The sequence below is a fragment of the Elgaria multicarinata genome, chromosome 7 (genome assembly GCF_023053635.1).
Source record: "Elgaria multicarinata webbii isolate HBS135686 ecotype San Diego chromosome 7, rElgMul1.1.pri, whole genome shotgun sequence".
Classification (NCBI taxonomy): domain Eukaryota; kingdom Metazoa; phylum Chordata; class Lepidosauria; order Squamata; family Anguidae; genus Elgaria; species Elgaria multicarinata.
This window is the reverse complement of record NC_086177.1, coordinates 11,318,401-11,338,081: the sequence shown is the minus strand read 5'-3', so window position 1 is coordinate 11,338,081 and position 19,681 is coordinate 11,318,401. Positions and strand designations below refer to the sequence as shown.

At 49.7% G+C, this 19,681-nt stretch overlaps 1 protein-coding gene across 2 annotated transcripts; it reads right to left on the bottom strand.

The window, feature by feature from the left end:
• Nucleotides 1–744: 744 nt before the first annotated feature.
• Nucleotides 745–7,271, bottom strand: IRX2 (iroquois homeobox 2). 2 transcript variants are annotated; one of them, XM_063129728.1, is made up of 5 exons: nt 6,999–7,271; nt 4,855–5,272; nt 3,227–4,021; nt 1,969–2,039; nt 745–1,079 (listed from the first exon to the last, which is right to left on the bottom strand). In XM_063129728.1, exons 1-4 carry the CDS (start codon nt 7,239–7,241, stop codon nt 1,996–1,998), a joined length of 1,500 nt encoding a protein of 499 aa, XP_062985798.1. In that variant the 5' UTR covers nt 7,242–7,271; the 3' UTR covers nt 745–1,079; nt 1,969–1,995. The 2 variants fall into 2 exon arrangements, with proteins under 2 accessions (XP_062985798.1, XP_062985799.1); XM_063129729.1 differs by lacking the exon at nt 6,999–7,271 and adding an exon at nt 5,950–6,071.
• Between the last annotated feature and the right edge of the window lie 12,410 nt (nt 7,272–19,681).

Genomic DNA, 19,681 nt, shown 5'->3' with positions numbered 1-19,681 from the left:
CGTTATTTATTGGTGGGAGGGGAGAATGAAGTGATGGTTGAGCTTTTTTTTTTTAGCCCAAAGTTGATCTCTTAGGCAATTACCATATTATAGATATGAATGGAAAGTATTTTAAATGAGGAAGGGATATTTTGCATTTTTTGTACTTTTAAGCTATTTTTTCTTACCTTTTGATAAAATAAAATGTAAATGCTTTCTTAAACTGTGAGTTAAAAGGACAAGTTGAATAAAGAATGTTAGTGCTTACACAACAGCATGTTCAATAATAGTGTAAACATTTAAGTTGTGTATATAGTCCAATGCAATAGATTTAACTCTGAATGTTCTCATTGCAGCCTGAATAAATTATCTTTAGCTAATATCACAGTGATTTTATATATGAAAATGAATAAAAAAGCCACCACCTTGTTGTAGACTAATCTGTTTTTATTTACAATTAAAGATATAAATTAGTAAAGAATTCTCGTTAAACAACGAGGGATTGTATAACCATCAATGTCTCAAATAAAAACCAGGCATAATTTATTTACAAAAGAGTTGGGATTCCATTGCAATACAACTTGCATAAATTACTAGAAGCTCTTATATCATTACAAAAATAAATATCAAATTTGTTTCCACTTTGTAAGTACTCAAGTTCTTCAGTCATGGTTTCTTTAATTAATCCCTACTGTTTTGCATCTTTTACAAAGGGCTTGTACAATAAATCTTATCACACCTACAGAATATCTATATCTATATCTATATCTATAGATATAGATATATATACCGTGGCAATGAAGTGATCAATTCCAGATATCCTGAGAAAAAACAGATTTGCTTCTTTTTTTTCCATTTCTTTTTTAGTCACACATACATTGGGGGAAACTAGACTATATCAGCAAACTCACATAATGTCCAACAAAATTCTGCTTTAATAATTAGAGTCTGTAGATTTAATAGTGCTCTGTGGTCTTCTTTTATACAGTGGCACAAGATGTGATCCGGATTTAGAGTTTTGTTAGAGATATAGATATAGATAGATTAGCTTGGGGAGATGATGGCTTGTTGACTTTTCTCAAAGCAATTGTGACACCTACCTGTGGACCAAGGAAAACACCAGATCATCCACAATCTTTCAGTTACACAGGGAGTGTTAAAAACTGACGGCAAGCTAAAATGCTTATTCTCCTTTGGCATAGAAGGATTAGGTTTGGGTTTTGATGTTATTATTTTTGAGAGAGAGTAAGAAATACTTGGTCAAAGATTTTCTTTATTCCAGCTATCTGGAAATACATGGGGAAACAGACATAATTCATGCAGACAGTCTCTGGAACCCAGCCAGGATTTGTCTCATTGTCCCTCTCTGCCGTTTGAAATGTATATGAGCATAGCAGATAAATTAAGTTCTTATTTTTAATGCACAATTCTTACAATATCAGGTTTGTATAGCTACATTAAGGTGCAAGCAAGCAGGATGTTCTTCTGCATGCCTCCACTGAAATGAATGAGATCAACTATGTTCTCTCACACCTTTTATTTGATATGCTTATATACATTTCAAATGGTAGAGAATGACAATGAGATGAATTCTGGCTGGATTCCAAAGAGAACATGAGTCCCTCACCATTTCATTAGGGTCTTGTGCAGGAGAACTTCCTACTGGATTGTGTCCTTGATTTTCAAATAATAACTTGGAAAACATGGATGAGTATTAAAATTTAAATATTCATTTAAAACATAGGATTTTTAAAAGTCAATCCAAGTGGTGTGTGAAACAACTGAACTGATTTCTCAAAAAGGAAGAAGATGGAAATGCAATAGGCTTTTCTTTGTAATCATGCTCTTTGGTAATGGAGCAAGAAATTAACATTAAGCAAATTTACAGGCTGGGCAATATGTCTCAGGAGCTAATGCCAAATGATCCTCCTAAGCAGTGTAACACAGAATAAAAGGAAAAAGAAGAAGAAAGAAACTGGTCTCACTTACTTGCCTGGCTGCTGTGTGATTGCACTTCTATAGGTATGGTTGTACTCCTACTGTGCACACTTCAGTGGGGTCTGTCAAAATAGAAGCGTCAGTTAGTCACAGGACACAGCTGGCTAACTAGATTATACACTCTGGGCATGGCCTAGCTCCCTCTTGCACACAAAACCCGGAGCCCAATCCTTGGAAGGCCTGTCCCTGAGTTTAGTATTTCTCAGCTGACTGGGGATTTGAGGGGCAGCTCATTTTTGGACCAGCATTTTAATTATTTTTGTTTCTTAAAAAATAGGTTGGGTTGTAATAATTTCTTAGAACAAGAATAAACATTTAGGTGAGGCAATTGAACGGAAGTTGCAATCTTAACCACACTTATTTTAAAATGACATGGTCCCAGAACACTTTCTTGAGAGTATGTCCCATTGAACTCAGTGGGGTTACATCTTAGTATACATGCACGTGGTCAAAGTCCCAATTATCCCACTGAGATTTACTTCTAATTAAATTTACTTAGAAAAAAAGCTTTATGGACTGTTTGCTTCACTGTGTGTGTGTGTGTGTGTGTGTGTGTGTATTTTTGTATTTTTTCCTCCACAAACTGAAACTGCACTTCTTTGGGAATATTATGTACATAAATAGCAAAATCACACACTGAATCTATATCTCTCCCAACAACAATAAAAAGAATAATTAAATACTTTAAAAAAATAGTTTCAGTATGCCTTTTTACCTAAAGTTTTAATGACTTAGATGCTGGGATATTTTGCTTGTTGTTGTTTTTTTACACACATTTTAAATTATATCATGCAATTAAAATACATGATGGAAGTATTTATTTACATTCCCTTCCTAACCACAATTTTTGGAAGGTTCGTCCCATTGTTTTCATCAACATCTCTCTTTCTTTTTGTGTGTGTGTGTAACAGAGGCCTAGTTAAGATCACAGCCCTAGGCTTCAATCCTGCAGGCACAGGGGCTGCTCTTAAAAAACATGCAAATAAAGCAAAACGTTGAGGTCTAAGGGATATCAAGCAGCTGAACTGTATACTGGTTTGCAGTTTCGATAAAAATAAAGTAAAACGGAAGAACGGTTTTGCAGCACCAAATTGCAGGGCTGTAGCCCCTTCCTTCCACTCTCACTGTCCACGACTATATTATGGGATGACTCTTGGGTCGGCTGCTTTCCTGTTCCTCTCCTCTCTCACACACATGGGTAGCTCAATTCTTCCCTCGGAAGACAAACCAGCGGGGCAGCCCCACTTACCTTTCTTGGAGTCTGAGCTGGAGGGCTTGTAATGTTGTTCTAAGTGGCTCGCGATGGTTTTCAAAGAGGTCTCCGAGCTCTGCTTGTGCGCTGAGACGCCGCTGCCGCCGCCGCTACTGATGACAGTCTGGTTTAGTCCTTCTGTCGAGGCCACCGCGGCCGAGTTGTACCTCAGGATGCCCTGGCCCTGGAGGGCGTTGAAGTTCCCATAGTTTGTGTAATTGCTATAAAAAGGCGACGTGTAATAAATATGCCTCCCCAGGAGCGAAGAGGGCGAGTAGGCAGCGGCGTTGTGCGGGGCGGAGGACGGCGGGGCCGCTGATGACGGCGGGCAGCTCGAGCCCAGGCTGTGGGGGTGGGGATGATGGGGGGGGTGGTGGTGATGGGGGTGCTTAAGGTCCGAGGTGGCGATTTCTGCCAGCGACCAGAGCTTGGGCTTGTTGGCCGGGGTGGTCTGCGCCGACGCCGACGGCGGGATCCGGGCGTCCAAAGCGGCTTTGCTGGCGTTCCTGGCGGAGTCCTCCCCGTGGGGGTGGCCCAGGAGAGGGGCTTCCACCCCGGTGAGAGGGGAGGAGGTGACGGGCTTCGCGGGGAGACCTCGGTCGTCGTCTTCGTCGTCCTCCTCCTCCTCTTCCACGTCGTCGTCCTCCTCCTCGTCGTCGATCTCCTGGTACTTGTCCTTGCATTCCGAGCCTGACTCGCAGAGCGGCTGCCCGGCCCGGCACGGGGCCTTTTCGCCGTCCGACTCGGCCGAGCACGAGTGGTCAGTGAGGGAGTCCACCTGCAAGCTGATCCCTGCAGCGGAAAACCAGGGGAACCGTCAAGGAAACCCGGCAGCGGGAGAGCAGCCCCCCCCCCGCCAGCTGCAAAGCCGCCCCCTCCCCAGAAGGAAACGCGCGGGGATCCGCAGGCCTTTGCTCTCCGATTAACATTCCGACGCGCGCGCGCGCTCCCACGCGCGCCCCTCTGCACCCCACCCAAGCCCCACTCTGCAGGCCTGCGGGGATTCCCTCCCTTGGCAGCCGGCAATCGAGCTCTGGTCGATTCCACCGGGCTTCTGCCTGCCTCGAACTTTAATGAGAGACGGATCCCAACATTCAGATCTCGCCCCCGGCGCAAACTCGGGCAGTGGCCTTCCCACTGCAGGCTTTGAAGAACAAGCCTGGCCTCCTTTCCAGCCCTGTCCTAAACAATTTCTGAAGCGTTTTGAACGCCTGAAGAGCACCAACGTTATTGTGATTCGTTATTATTTCTGTTTATTTGAAATAAGCGGAGAACTATCCAGAGGTCCCCTTGGCCCTTCCGGTGACCAAGGCCTCACACGGGAGAAAATTGCGCGCAACTCCGTGGCGCACGGGAGCGCGTTCTTCCGCTGCGCTTTAACGAGATCGCAGGGAGGCTGCAGAGTCCCCGGGGATGGATCACGGCGATGCCTTACTATAGGAGCCTGCGGTGCAATTCCGCCCGGAAAGCCCAGCCTCATCAGGCTGCAAGCTGCCCCACGCCCTTACCTGAGACAGAGCCCCACTGGACTCTGAGGCGAGCAGGCATAGGGCTGCCGGGCTGCACGGCTGCTCCCGGGCCCACGGAGCCCCCTGCCCCACGGAGCCAGCCTGTCCCTCTCTCACCTTCATCCTCCGCCGAGGTTTCGTTGCTGTCGCGCCCTTTGTCCGACGACGTCTCCTCCTTGGCCCGGATGCCGCCGCCGTCCCCTTCCAAGTCCTCGTCCTCGTCCTCGCTCTTGTTCCGGGGCGCCCAGGTCATCTTGTTCTCCTTCTTGAGCCTCCTCCTGGCGTTGGCGAACCAGGTGGAGACCTGCGTGAGGGTCATCTTGGTGATGATGGCCAGCATGATCTTCTCGCCCTTGGTCGGGTAGGGGTTCTTGCGGTGCTCCTGCAGCCAGGCCTTCAGCGTGGCCGTGGCGTCTCGCGTGGCGTTCTTGCGATAAGCCGGGTCGTTCAGCTGGTAGGGGTAGGCTGGGCTGCCGTAGGGATGGTAGCTGATGGCCCCGCTCATGCCCGTCGTGTGGGCATCGTAAGGAGAGCCCTGCCAAGCACAAAAGCCAGGAGGTGAGCCAGTTCGGAGCGCGGGCAGTCCTGAGCCAGAAGCCGGCAGGACAGGACCCATCACTACAACACAGACGTGGTGCACGAACAAAGTAGTATGCTAGCGAATAATGCGCTATATTATTTCTTCACGGACACTTCTATATTATTTCCCAAAAAGGTACCCAGAGGGCATTAGAATATCTTTCCTTCTCCCCTACAGAAAAATGCTGACGTTTTCATCTACTCGTTTCTGTTCATTCTAAGTTAATGCAGACATGTTTATTTTTTCCCCCTCCAAGGCCCTACAGGTAGTTTCTTAATATCTTTCTACTTTTCCTCTCCTTCTCCTCCTCCTCCTCCACACACGGTTGCAACGATATTTCCTCTCTTGCTATAGGGAGGGGCGGGAGAGAAACAACAAAGCCCCCCCCCACACACTTAGCAATTCCCTTCGCTAATGCATTGCAAATCCAATTTGCAAACCAGAAGATATGCACCGTTTCGAATTGGTCAAATGCGATATAATTAGCATTTTAATTCACCCTTTAAACGTTTAAATTGCGCTGATTTAAGGTCTGCATAATATGGAGGTTTCTGGGTGGGGAATTAGTCGAGCAACTTGATAACTTTCAGAGCCGGTCCAGGCAGCGAAGCTACAAGGCGCTCTGAATTTACCTAATGTTCTTAAATAGCCCGCGAACAATAAGACTTGGCAACTTGAGGCTGTTTTTCTTCTGCTACGAGAAAGTCAAACAGAGGAGCGTTTGAGATCGGTTCCCATTATCCTAAATAAAGATCACCAGCCTGAGAGAAAAGAAGGCGGCGCGGGCGGGGAGGGAAAGGGGGGGGAGAGAGAATACTCCAGCCAAAGACGCTCGATCTGATATCTCTTGTGTAGTGAAACAAAACGAACCCTTTGCCCCACTTTCCCAGAACCAATTGGCTCTGCTATCTTTAATCCTTCATCGGTTTGCAATGGCTACAAAATACGCACAATCGCCAACAGCAACACGCTTTGAAGGAATCGAGAAGAGGTGGAAATTCGTCCGAAGGTGCTGTTAAGACACTAAAAACCCCCCACCACCACCAGACACCCCTCCTGCCCCACTTCCCCCCCCCACCATTAGTCCAATTTTGGCTTGGACGTAAATACACCAATAGAATGCCCCCACTGCAAATGGTATAGAAAGAGATAAAAGTGAAAGAAGGGGGAGAACCGAGCGATCAGGAGAGAAAAAAGTGGCCAAGGAAAATACGGAAGTCAGAAAATTAAAGCAAAGCGGGGAAGAGCGAAGGAAAGAATGAAGGGGGGAAACAGAGGGGGGGGGGAATGAAAGAAGGTAAGAGGAAAGAAGAAAAGACAGAAAAGTGGGGGAGGAAGGAGAAAGAGGGAGGTGAATGATGAGGCATAAAGGAGGGAAAGACGGGGCAGCCGAGTGCGGAAAACGAAGGGATGAGAGAGAAGAGCGAGGAAGAGGATGGCGAGAAGGAGGCAGCTGCCCTCCCCATCCTCTGCTCAGTTTGTGTGCTTAACGCGGGCTGCCCGCACGACCCTCCAGCCTGCCCCAGGTAGCCTCGGCGGTGCGAGTGGGGGAAGCGATGGAGGAGGAAGAGGAGGAGGAGGAAGATGGAAGAGGAAGAGGAGGCTGATGCTGAAGGCTGGCGCCCAGGCGGGTAGATCGCTCTCCCTCTCCCCCCCCCTCTCTCTCTCGTCAGTTACCCACCATGTAGGAGGGGAATCCCGTGGCCGGGTCGGTGGAGTACTGGAGCGGGCTGCTGAAGCCGGTGGCTGCCGCTTGGGCGGTGAACGCCGCGGATCCCGGGTAAGGGCTGAACGCCGAGCCCGAAGACGACCTGGCCAGCTCCTCGCTCCTGGGCGCCGCCAGCGCCGACGCCCCGTACGCCGGGCAGGAGTAGAGGGCCAGCGAGCCCGGGGGCTGGTAGAGGTAGCCCTGAGGGTAGGACATGGCTGGCCGGCCGGCCGACTGGCGGGCAGCGGGCAGCAGGAGCGGAGGCGGGGGCCTGGGCTGAGCCGCTCTGGGAGGAGGAGGAGGAGGAGGAGGAGAGGAGGAGGAGGAGGAGGACGGCGGGCGCTTCAGCTGCTGGCGCCGCCGCCGCTCTCGCCGCCGCTGTTGCCGGGCGCTCCAGCCGCTGCGGAGCTCACCGCGTCCCCTCCATAGGCAGGAGCAGCGCGAGCCAAAAGGAGAGCTGGGCGCGAGGCGGAGGGGAAACCGCTGGGTCCTCCAGGGCGCGTGCGCGCGCTCTCCGCGGCTCCTCTGCTTCTTTCCCACGCAGAAGTCACCCACTGCTGCAGCAGCAGCAGCAGCAGGAGGAGGAGGAGGAGGAGGAGGAGGAGGTGGGCATCTGGGCAGGAGGAGCGCGCGGGAAGAAGAAGAGGAGGCGGCGGCGGCGGCGGCGGAGGAGGAGGAGGAGGAGGCGTCGCCTTAAGCCCCGGCAGGGAAGAGGCGAAAAAGACACGCGAGCGGCAGGAAAACCCAGCCCCGGCCAGGCTGCAGCTCCGCGCGAGCAGCCGCAGCTGGCCCCGGCTCTTCCTGCCGGCCGGCGTGCCTCCCTCCCGTGTTCGCAGCCCGCCGGTAAGGCAAGGCGAGCTTTCCCCCCACAGCGCCTGCGACTGCTCTTGGATTTTGGAGAAGTCATAGGAGTCGGCGAGGCGAGGAGTTGGGCTGGAAAGGAGTTTCGGAGGGACATTGGCAAGGCGAGCTGTCCGTCACGGCAGCTCATCTGCATACGGGCGAGGACACGCCCCTCGCCGCCCGGCTTCTTCCCAGAGGGAGCCGAGGGAGGAAGGAAGGACGGGGGCGGGGCTCGCGGAAAGCCCAAAGACGAGGCAAGCAAATCCCGCCCCTTCGGCGCCTGAAGAAGACAGGGGAAGCGCGTGCGCGCGGGGGGGGGGGGGCTGAGGCCCAGCGACGTCGCGCCTCGGCTGCGACTGAAAAAGCTGGCCGGACGGCGAGCCGCGAAATGCGTTCCTGTCGTCGTCTCTCCACCCCTCTGGTCTCCACCCCTCTGGTCTCTCCCCCTCTCCTCCTCCTCCTCCGCCGCCGCCGCCAGCCCTGGGGGTTATATAGCGTCACGTAGTCACAGAGCTGTCCGCCGGGGAGCAGAGGGCGTCGGGAAGGGGAGAGCAGGCCGCCGGCCACCAGGGTTCAGGCCTTCCCCATTGGCACGAGGCTGACGCGTTGACCCAGGCCCGGGTGGACGCCTCAGAAGTCTGGCTGGGACTCCCGCGTCACAGAGGAGGGTGGAAAAGTTGCAAGCCTCCCGTGCCCACGAGAAGCGACAAACCAAAGCTCCAGAGCATTCCGTGGGATTTGCTCCCCCCCCCACACACACACACGCACGCCCCATAGGGCAGGGGGCAAAAGAACCATTCGGGAAGCGCTTGGCGGGCGGCCGTGCTCAAAGTACCTGCCGCCCGGAACCAGGCGTGTTTATTCGGAAATCAGACCAGAATTCATCGCATGCTCCCACGTGCACATCGCGTAACCGGGCCGACTTCAAAGTAATCGGGCGTAAATTCAGATTGTCCAGTTACAAAGCAAGGCAAAGGGTATTTGGGATCGGGTTGTAAAAGCGCTTATAGAAGAATGTATAAGCAAGAGCAGCAGAAGCACGGTCTGAGACAGGAAAGCAGGGCTCCAATTTACTTGTTTTTGCTGGGGCAAAGGACAAGTTGGAGTAAAGAAATGTGCAGGCAGCAGACCCCATTTTTTTCCCAGTGAAGAGGAAAACGGCGGTGCCATTAATTTATATATCTCGTGCCATTAGCACAAGTTGCAATAGTACATGGAATTATTGTTCTAACACCGCTCCCCCCAACGCATTTGTGCATTTCTATTTCTCCAAGAGAGCTGACCTGGGAGAATTGGGGTGGGGTGGGATTATTTTCAGGCACACCTTCGCGCCTTTGGAAACAGAGCCCGGTCCGGATCCGATCCGTTCATTCGTTGCTTTCCCTTCTTTCCATGGGCTCCGATTTTCCTGTGGCGCTGCTATCCACACCCAAATGGACTCTATAGGAAAATCTCCTATCCTCGCCTTAAGGCCTTGCTCCACGCTTACGCTGATCTTACGCAGGAGCTCTGGTTCCAAAACCAGCCTCTCTCAATTAGGATTGGCGTAGTGGGGATGTCAAGGAGCAACGCCAATCGCATCCCTTAATGATTCCGGGTAGTAGAAAAAACAGGAGCATCTGGACGGAATGTCTCTGTGCATATAAACCACATGGATGCACTTTCGCAAGTGGAAGTTCAGCCATTATAGGACTCGAGGAAACGGCTTGAAGAAGTGGATCAAATTTTGCAGCCGAACCCGTTTTAAAGCAATAATATTACTACCCACTGGCTGATGGGGCGGAGATCCATCACATTTCAGGGGAAGGGTAGGAGGCAGAGGTGGAATTCGAGGTTCTCCCCAGAAGCCTCCTCTACAGAGCCAGTTGCAGCTTGGGGTAAACTGAACCTACGCTTTTTGTGGGCCAAGAGCTGATTTGGGACTACCAGAGACGGCGGGCGAATGATAGTGTCAGCAATCTGCATCACTGTGCACGTAAAAGCCTAGCACAGCATGCATTTAAATTTAAGTTGGAACAGCAATAATGAATCGCGGTGATTCCAGAGGGTAATCTAGCCCACTACTGATTATTTCCTCCTAGAACTGCAGCCACTGCAAGTGATTTGGAATCACTTCGAAATCAAGGGGGACTTACTTGCAGATGAAAACTTTTCGGACTAGGGCGTCAAATGCCAGTTTGCTACGGACTGCGGGATGTGCATAGACGCCCCCGCCACCACCACCCCGCTCCAATATTTCCCCTTATTCTCGAAGCAGCTGGCAATTTGGGACTGCAAAATTAATTAGAACGTCATAAAGCCCTCCGAGATTCCTGATGCTCCCAGGCGAAATTGGATGAACAGGAAACGTGGCTTCCCTCTATTCCTTTTTCTATTTTTCTGGTTGAAAATTGGGAGAGCTGCACCTTCCGAACACGGGAGAGCCGAGGAAATACATGTGAAGGGCTCGAACTGATTTCTCGCTCAATAATTATTATTATTATTATTATTATTATTATTATTATTATTATTATTATTTTTACAGGCAACTTTCTAATGGGAAATCGGCAATTAAGGAGGAAGCCCTTCTTTCTTTCTTTCTTTTTCATTTCATATTACAGAATGCTATAATTAGAAACACCTAACATATCCGCCACCCCTCTCCAGCCAAAGTTGAGAGTTCTTCCCTTGAAAAGCTTCAGAACCTATATTTGTTTCTCTCCCTTCCCTAGATGAGGGGCAAATAAGGCACTCTGTTGCCTTTGTCCTCCCGCTAACCACGCCGACCCGAAGTCCATCACGTAGAAAGTGAGTCCCATTGATTTCTGCGGGCTTTACTTTCCAAGAATGCGCCTGCCTGCAGCAAAGGGTTGCTGCGCTCACCGTTCAGGTCCTGAGCTCAAGAGCAGGGCAGGCGACTCTTAAGCGCAGTCAGTATTGCCTCTGGCGCGGATGTAGGTATTAATAAAATAAAATAAGAACCCCGAGATGAAATCGCATAGATTAGATGTCCCACTTTTCTTCTCTTTCCCCAATACTTTCTCCTACCCTGCGAATATACACTGTTGCTCTCCATACGCACAAAAAGAGAGGCGGGGGTGGGGGAGAAAGCAGCGGCTAGTTTTCCAATAAGTGCTTAATGAATAGAGCATTACCATTTCAAAAGGCCAGCCTTTTGCTTTTGGGTCGATTTGCATAATTTTTGTATGGCTTCAAAAAATAAAAATAAAAAAGAGAAAGGTGTGTGTGTGTGTGTGTGTGTGTGTGTGAAAGAGGCAACACCACATTGCTGTCATGCATTTCCAAGACCGAACATAATACAGTCTGTGTGGCAAAGGGATCCCTCCTAATTTGACTCCGCGGAAGACCTATCTGGAGCATTTAGCTGTTTAAATGGGACATTTTGTCTATTTCGCAGGGCTGCCGCTGGGTTCCTTTCTGTCTGTCTGCATGTCTGCGATGAGACGATACACGCTCGCATCTCTCTCTCTCTCTCTCTCTCTCTCTCTCTCTCCCCCCCCCCCCCCGTGCTTTTGGGACATCTTTCCCCTGAGCTGCGGGCTCTTTCCCCTCTGGTGCAGCTCGGCACTGCCCTATCGCTCTCTCCCTCCGTTCTCCTGCCTTTCGAAAACCGTGCAACCCGCCTTGTGACACAGCGGGGCTGTCTTGCGTGCGCTTATTACCGATAATAAATGAGGGAGGTGGAAAACGCCTCTGTGAACGCTTTCCCCTTTCCAGGCGGATCTTTGTTGTTATTTAAATACTTATTATTAGAGGAGCGTTTTGCCCCTTGGCCCTAAGTGGAATTCGCATCTGATTTAGCTGAATATCAACTTTTCCCAACCTGCGGTTTACCAGCAGCGAAGAAGGAGCAATCCATTATTTCTCGATAAGGTCTGGAGGGGGAAGTTTGGGGGTAGGTGGAGGGGTGTCGCCTGCCGTCTCCCCACCATAATTCATTCATTCTCATGGATGGCTTTCTATAGCCCGCCGAGGCGTGTGTTTGTGAGTGTGTCTATAACCGAGGGTAGGATCCGGCCGAACTTAAGAACTCCTTCAATCCCATTGATTTCAGGGCAAAGCTGGCTGAACTCTCTGCCACTGGAATCAATGGGATTTAACAATGCAACCTCAAGCACACATACTAGGAAGACAGGCTCATAGAAATCAATGTGGCTTATTTCTGAGTGCAGATGGTTGCGTTCGGGTTACCGCGGTGCCTAGATCCTGCCCTTCCTGGAATGACTCTTGTGACTTTTTCCTAGGCTGCGATTCTACAGTATATACGCATACACTTGGCTAGAAGCAACTCCTACTGAACTCAGTGGGTGTTAGGGGGTTAGTTCTGAGTAGACATGGATAGGATCGCACTGTTCATTCTTTGTGAGATTCTAAAATAAGAGTCATGGGAAGGTCAGGAACTGGTCTTCTTGATTGCAAAGGTGCCTCTCATCCTCAGTGGAACTGGGAGGTGCTCTGGAAGAGCCAGGACGGGTCGCTGCAACCAAGCGCGATTTTCTGCTCCTGGTTGCAGGGGAATCCTTCGGCCTTTCTACCGTGTTTTGAACCAGTGGCCCGCTGAATCGAGGATACGCCCAAGACACAGACCAGACCCAAGTAACTTGCTTAACAATAAAGTATTATTTAGCATCACAGTAGCGCGATCCTGTGTGAAACACACTTAATGGGGAGTAAGTCCCATCCAACTCAGTGGAACTTACTTCTGAGTTAACAGAGTCAGGTCTCTGTGGCTGCAATCCTACCTGCACTTACCTGGGAGTAAAAGTTCACTCAATACAGAAGGGCAGCCAGCTTTCCCCAACCTGGTACCCTCCAGATGTTTTGGACTACAATTTCCAGCATTCCTGGCAATAGGTCATGCTGGCTGGGGCTGATGGGAATTGAAGTCCAGAACTTCTGGAGGGCACCAGGTTGGGGAAGGCTGCAGTAAGGCTTACTTCTGCATAAGCTGCATAAGATCAGCTTGAATGAAATCCTGTACACATTTAGGTGCTCACTGAAATGAGAGCTCCTTACTTCTGAATAACTATGCTCAGAGTCCAGCTGTGCAATCCTATGCATGTTTATTCAGAAGTAAGCGTGCTGTGTTCAGTGGGGATACTCCTCCTAGGTAAGGTTTCAGCCCTACCTCGAAGTTCTTTGCTTTAAATGCAGTCACACTTACTTCTGAGTTAATATATTTAGGATCTTCTTGTAACTTAAAATAATATTACTATGGACTCAATTGCAGGTTCAGCAGAGGGGAGGGGGTGGCTGTTTGTAAAGATATTCCAGTCAGGAGATTCAGCAATCCTCTTACCAAAGTTGAAAGTCATTGTCATGAAGATATTCAAGGTTACATTGCCAAAAATAATAAATAAATAAAGTGTGGTTTAATATAATTTGATCTTCTTTCTTTCTTTCTTTCTTTCTTTCTTTCTTTCAAACACCTTTCAATAATAAAACTAGGGCTCCTCCTAGGTGCTTCTGAGGAATATGGCCTGACACAGAGGGGGAAGAGGTCAACTGCTTCTCTGCCCTACCTATATGGATACAACTTGAAGTGCTTTTTTCACATGATAAACAGGAGCCCACTAAACCTTGCAACAACCCTGCAAGATATGTCAGTATATTATGAAATATGCAGTCAGTTCTACCTTAGGGTTGCTGGTCTACTGAAGGGAAACCAAAATATCGCCCAAATGGTTTAGATTCGAGCTCTTCTGCTCAACTGCATTGTTGATGGATTGCAGTCTGCAGAAGTCTAAGGCCAACATGATCTCGTGTTTGGACTATACACCTTTATTTGGGATTGAGGCTGAGTTATTATCATCTTAGGATCAGTTCACACACATGCACGCTGCAAACATCACTCGAAAACAGCAGAATTGATGGCTGGCAGTCAACCAAATGTGCTGAGCAACTGACATGACATCTGCTGATGATATAAAAGTTCAGTCTATGACTGTTAATTCTGACTGCTCATTCACACATGTTAGTGTTCATCACTTGACGATTTGCACGTGTGGGTGGGCCGCCATAGATCTTACACCAGAAGAGAGAACTTCCAGATAACATCAGACACAACTCTTTTCAGGGGAGTCACTTGCCAGTCATTAAGTGTAGAGAGATCAAGTGGTTAAGATGCACGTGTGGACCAGCCGATCCCTTTCCTTCAGTGGCAGCAAGTCCGTTTGGATCCAGGATTTTAGAGTTAGTATAAGCATATAATGAAGTGGAGGCTGATGGCTTCTATTTCGGTGGGGCTCATTCTGAATTTCAGTCAGAACTCCAGAACTCTAAAGGAGCTGCCCAAGGTGCTGAACCCTAGCCTTAAAAATAGGTTCAGCACCTTGGATAGCTTTTCTTTTCTTTTTTTTTTAGTTCTGGGTGGTTCTGACTAAAACCTGGAATGGATTCACAGCCCCACCAAAATCGGAGCCACCAGCCTCCACTGGTATTAGTAGACTCAGGATCGTGGCTGCAGGCTGTGATCCTAAGCCCTGAAGAGGTTCTCTTGCAAGGAAATTCCATTGCAACGAATTAGGCATATGTCCAAGGAATTCTATGGGGAAATACACGATTAAACTCTCGTGTTCCGCCGAGAAGGGGTTGCGGATCTGGCTGAATCGCAGGGCTCTCATGGCAGGGAAAAAAGTCCAACGCTGGGTGGAACAGATCAGCAGGGAAATTCGGCAAGCCCCTCCAACCGGCCCTTCTTCTCCTTACTTGGTGATACTACGAGAGAATGTTCGGTTTGAAACCGCAGGATCTACACTACCGCTTTAAAACGGTTTATAACAGCAGTGGCAACTGTTGAGGTCCAGGACGCACTCCATAAGCAGTTTTCAAAACGTTTTCAAAGTGTCACATCCTGCTTGGTGTAGATCTGGCCACTCAAAGCGGTTTAGAATCCGGCTGGAGAAATCTCGGTGGGAGTTTTGGTCGGGCGATAATCTGACCCGTGGAACGCGGGGGGGGGCACTCTGGGGCTGTTAGGACGAAAGGAGAAGCGTCAGAGGGAGAAGTCCGGAGTGCGGTCACTTGGGAGGGAAAGCGGCGCCCTGATCCTGGCTTTGGAATTCTCGAAACCGAAAGCTTCCCAGTGCCGCAAGGTGTCATCCTTTCGAAATTCAGGGCGGACCCCTAGTTCTATATACAGCTAATTAGGAGCTGTTGTGAAGGTTGTTGAATCCCAACTTTCCGGAGCTCAGATTGGCTGCTCCTGAACAACGTTAAGTGGCGGTGCAAAATAAACAAACAACAAAAACCCCTCCACTTCTGGATTTTCTCTTCCTCCAACTCGCCAGCAGGGCTCAGGGGCTGCATGTGCTTGGCTGCCTTTGGGCCGCAGACGCGGGGCCAAGCCGCACTTGGCATGCTGCTCTTATTAAGCCTCTGAGAAAGCAGGTTTCCCCCTTTTCATCCCACATCACCAAGAAAAGAAAAAGAAAACGCCAACATCACCGCAGGCTTCTTTATTCCACACGGGGAAGAGAACGTGGCATAGTTTAACATAACTTCTCCGGAAGTGCAGAAGCAGGGCAGGAAGCCTCTGTTCTCTGTCCCCAGCAGAGAGATATTGCCGCTGAACATGGAGGTTCCATCTAGCTAGCACGGCGAGTAGCTTCCATTCATTTCCCTAATGCCTTGCTTAAAGGCTTCCAGGGGCCACAACATTTAGTGGAAGAGAAAGACACAGATTGATTATGCTTTGCGGGAAAGTCTACTTCCTTTTGTCTGTCTAATGGACGCTCCGATTTTGGTGGGGCTGTGAATTCATTCTGGGTTTCAGTCAGAACCAACAAGAACGCTAAAGAAACTATCCATGGTGCTGAATCTAGGCGAGGGTGGTTCAGGACCTTGGACAGCTCCTTTAGAGTTCTAGTCAGTTCTGACTGAAACCCAGAATGAATTCAACAGCCCCACCGAAAACAGAGCCACCAGCCTCCACTAAGTGGACATAAGACTACGGATGATCCAGGAATTTCATTGGGTGGCCCCCGAGTCATGGGAGAAATGTCCCAGCTAATTCAGTGGGTCTTACTTCTGAGTATAGATCGGATCGGGGCTACAGGTGCTTTTCCCTGTTAAGCGAAGAACGCTGTTGCACATTCAACCACCACCCATATTATCTACCTTATTCTACAAAGTCGCCCCAAACTTTCCTTGGCTAAGTTTCACTTCTCCCCATTTCATTCACACACACACACATGTTGTGGGTGGCCCATAGTTACGGCTGGGAACACTATTTTTCACGTTGTTTGGTCGTGTGTCAGAAACCTTTTCTCTCTCCACATAAATTCCAGCCTCAAAGTATGTTTCAAGCTAGAAAGGTCCGACTAAAACGGTAGAACCAGAAAAGTGAACTAAGAAAATACTAACAAAAGGTGGGTTTTTAAAATAAAAACCGTCGGCCAATCCAACGTCAAGATGTTAGTCCCCATTGATTTCAGTGCGAAAAATTCGAGGACAGGCTGGTTGAAATCAATGGTAGTGTGAAACGCGCATAACTAGGCTGAATCGTGTCAAAAATACTTTATCTTCCTTTCTTCTTTCCTTCTTTCCATCGTGGGGGGAAACCGACGGGTCCAAGATTTCGAAAGCGGATAGGGAGTCATTCCAGATTACCAGGCGAAAAATCAAAACCATTTCCGGCGAAAAGGTAATCAAATCTGGTCCCTGACTTAAGTGTGAAAAGGCAGACACGCTGGAAAGCGAATTACTACCCGACTGAAGCGATGTTGGAAGTAATGCAAGGGACACCGGGAGAGGGGTAGAACGGTTTCAGACCCACTTATTTCACTGGGAGAAATGTGCAGCGCGATCCTAACAGGCTTACGTAGAAATAGGAGCCGCTGGTTTTAATGGGCCTTCTTCTTAGCCAGCATGGGGAGGGTTGCAGAATTAAGCACCTCCTTAACGCTGTCAGAAAACCAATAGGTCCAAAAAGTGCTTCCTGTTGGCCGAATCGCTCCGATCCCTTCTTTTTTCAGCGGAATGGGATGTGTGCCAGAGAGAAGCGACTCTACAAGCAGAATAGCACCGCCCAAATAATGCATACCGACTGCGAAACACTCTTCCGTCAGATTCACAGCCTGGTTGAGAAGAGGAAGCAAGGGATCTCTCTCTCTCTGTCTCTCTCTCATAACACTCAACTGTTGCTTTTATTTACTTGTCGCTGTCTGAAAGAACAGAACGGTAAGCTGTCTTAAAGTGCTGCCCTGTACATGTCTACTCTGAAGTCAGCCCCACTGACGTCCACGGGAAGTACTCCCTGGCAAGCGTATCCAGAATTGCAGCCTGAAACTTATACCCAAAACCAGCAGGATCCAAGAGGCGGAGGAATAAGGAGGGGGCCTTCTCGAGTTCGTTGGGGTGTGTGTGTGTGTGTGTGTGTGTGTGTGAAAGTTTGCTTTCTTGTGTGTGTGTGTGTGTGTGTGTGTGTGTGTGTGTGTGTGTGTGTGCGTTTTAAATTTACATACAAGCATCAAAGGGGTTCCTCCTTCCCCCGCTTTCCCGGGCTGCTCTTTTCTGCCCTGCGCCAAATCCAATGGACACTCCAGTGCAATCTCCGGCCTGGGCACCGCCATTCAGCCCCCCACGAATGGAGAAGACGGATCCTTCCCGGTTTGATATGAGAGCTCTCCCCTTCAGCGGGAGGCTGAGATGGAGCTGAACTGAATGGCCGGAGAGAATCGAAGGGAACGGGGAAGTTTAACCAGATCGATGAGCGGTAGTCACCGAGGAGGCCGGCACCAGGGCCGCCCAGAGGGGTTTCTGGGGGGCAGATGCGATCGTGGGGCCCCGCCGCTGTCTCTGCAAGGCCCAGGACCCAGATGTTCAATGGCGCAGCAGAGACAAATCTAGGTCTGTTGCTACTCCTTCTTTACACCTTTTCGTAATGGTAGATTGACTTCCACCGCTTTTCGCCCTGAATATCCGAAAAAGACGTTTCCGGTGGGCCCCGGTCTTCCCATGTGACCCCGGTTCACACCCGGGGGTGGGCTGAGACCTGTTTGGCCCCATCCGGCGTTAGAAAGAGGGGGCGTTTTTAACCAGCAGCAACCACCTCATAGGCACTCTAGGAGGAACAATGCAGAGCGTCGGAGCGTCACGTTTGAAGCAGCCTTAAAGAGTGTGTCTGTTGGACACAGGTGAGCTACGTGATAGAGCCTGGGCGGAGCCAATGGAAGGCGTAGGAGCTCAGGGGGGAGGGCGTTTGTTTAGGGAGGGGCGAGGCCAATTGTCCCAGTCCCTGCCCCCAACCCTGGACTACACTCAGCCCCTGGCGGTGGAACTCCGTGGGTGCCCGTGGTACTTCCAGGCCCTTGGGAATTTCTGCAGGGCAGTGGGGGCTGGGGGCTCCATGTCAGTGGGGCAGTGAATCCATTCTAGGTTTCAGTCAGAACTCTAAAGGAGCTATCCACGGTGCAGAACCCAACCCCGAAAATTGCTCCAGCACCTTGGATAGCTCCTTTAATTCTGGCTCTGGTTCTGGCTCGAAACCCAGAGTGGATTCACAGGCCCACTGATGTCGGAGCCACCAGCCTCCACTGGCGCAGGGTCAGCTCCGGCTGCTTCTCTCCGGAGATTACTGTGGCCAGGCCAGAGCCATGGCCCTCAGTGCGTCAGTTGCCTTCCCCTCGGTGCCTTTGATAAACGCTAGAGCGCACCGGATCACCTGCTTTGGGCGTTCGCTGGCAGGCAAGCAGAGGAAGAAGCCCTGAGCACACTGGGACCCTCATCTCACCGTTGTGTTAAAAAGAAGGGCCACAGGAGAGGCCTCAGCAGCAGGCCAATCGCCCTGACCGCACGCCCAGCCCAGCCAGCCTTGGGATGGTTCTACTTCTTGGGGAGCGTACTAAAGAAAGTTCTTTTAATAGATCTGCCACCAAGGTTCCGACGGTGACTGTATTTTCATCCCCAATGGAAACCACACTAGTCCAATTTCCAGAGGGTAACTGTTGCAGCGAAAACAACGAAGAGTCTTGTGGGCCACCAGCCCACAAGAAAGACTAACGGTTCAATTGTGCCGTAAGTCAGCCTTCCCCAACCTGGCGCTCTCCAAATCAGCCTGGTGTTTGGCCGTGTGGCGGATGATGGCAATTGTAGACAAACACGCCTGGAAGGCACCACGTTGGGGAAGGATGCTGTAAACTTTTGTAGACTGTGGTCCACTTCATCAGACTCATGTAGAGTTCTCCTGGGTTGACCCATACACATGGGGGTGTATGTGCGGCATGTTGCAAATTTTAATGCTGTGTTGAATTTAATGGATAGATTGTGTTTTTATTGTATTATTGTTGTTTTTAATTGTACTATACAATGCCTACAGAATTTGTTTTATGAGGTGTTTAATAAATGTAACAAATACTTAAGTAACACCTGCAGTGGGGAGTCTCCCAAACATCTGATAGCTGAGGCAACCCCCCCCCCCCCAACTACAATTAGAAACAGCCTTCATTCTTCCATTTAGGCTTTTTAAATGTGAGCAGCAAGGAGGACAGCACCTCCCTCTGTGTTCCTGCATGAGTCACTGTTCTGGGCATGCCTCCTCCCAGGGCATGCCATCCTTCTATGTCTCTTCATCTCCATTAAATGTCCCAATCATCATTTGATGCAGAGACAGGGCAGAACTACATGTCCTCAGGAGAGATTGGTTAGAAGGAAGGAAGGGCAAAGCTATGAATTATGCAGAAATGCATCAGGGAGCCTCTTGGGAGGGTGGGTACTTTGGGCTCACAGGAGATGTAACATTTTAATTAATTTATTGCAGCACATTAGCAGAGCACACTAACATGCTCTGGCATAACAACAACAACAACAACAAT

What these genes read in the sequence shown, in the direction of transcription:
- IRX2 (XM_063129728.1), bottom strand. Translation starts at nt 7,241, where the DNA reads ATGTCCTACCCTCAGGGCTACCTCTACCAGCCCCCGGGCTCGCTGGCC. An exon ending in AACCTCGGCGGAGGATGAAG is followed by an intron (nt 4,022 to 4,854) that starts GTGAGAGAGGGA and finishes TTTCCGCTGCAG; the next exon opens with GGATCAGCTTGCAGGTGGAC. An exon ending in CAGCTCAGACTCCAAGAAAG is followed by an intron (nt 2,040 to 3,226) that starts GTAAGTGGGGCT and finishes CTATTTTGACAG; the next exon opens with ACCCCACTGAAGTGTGCACA.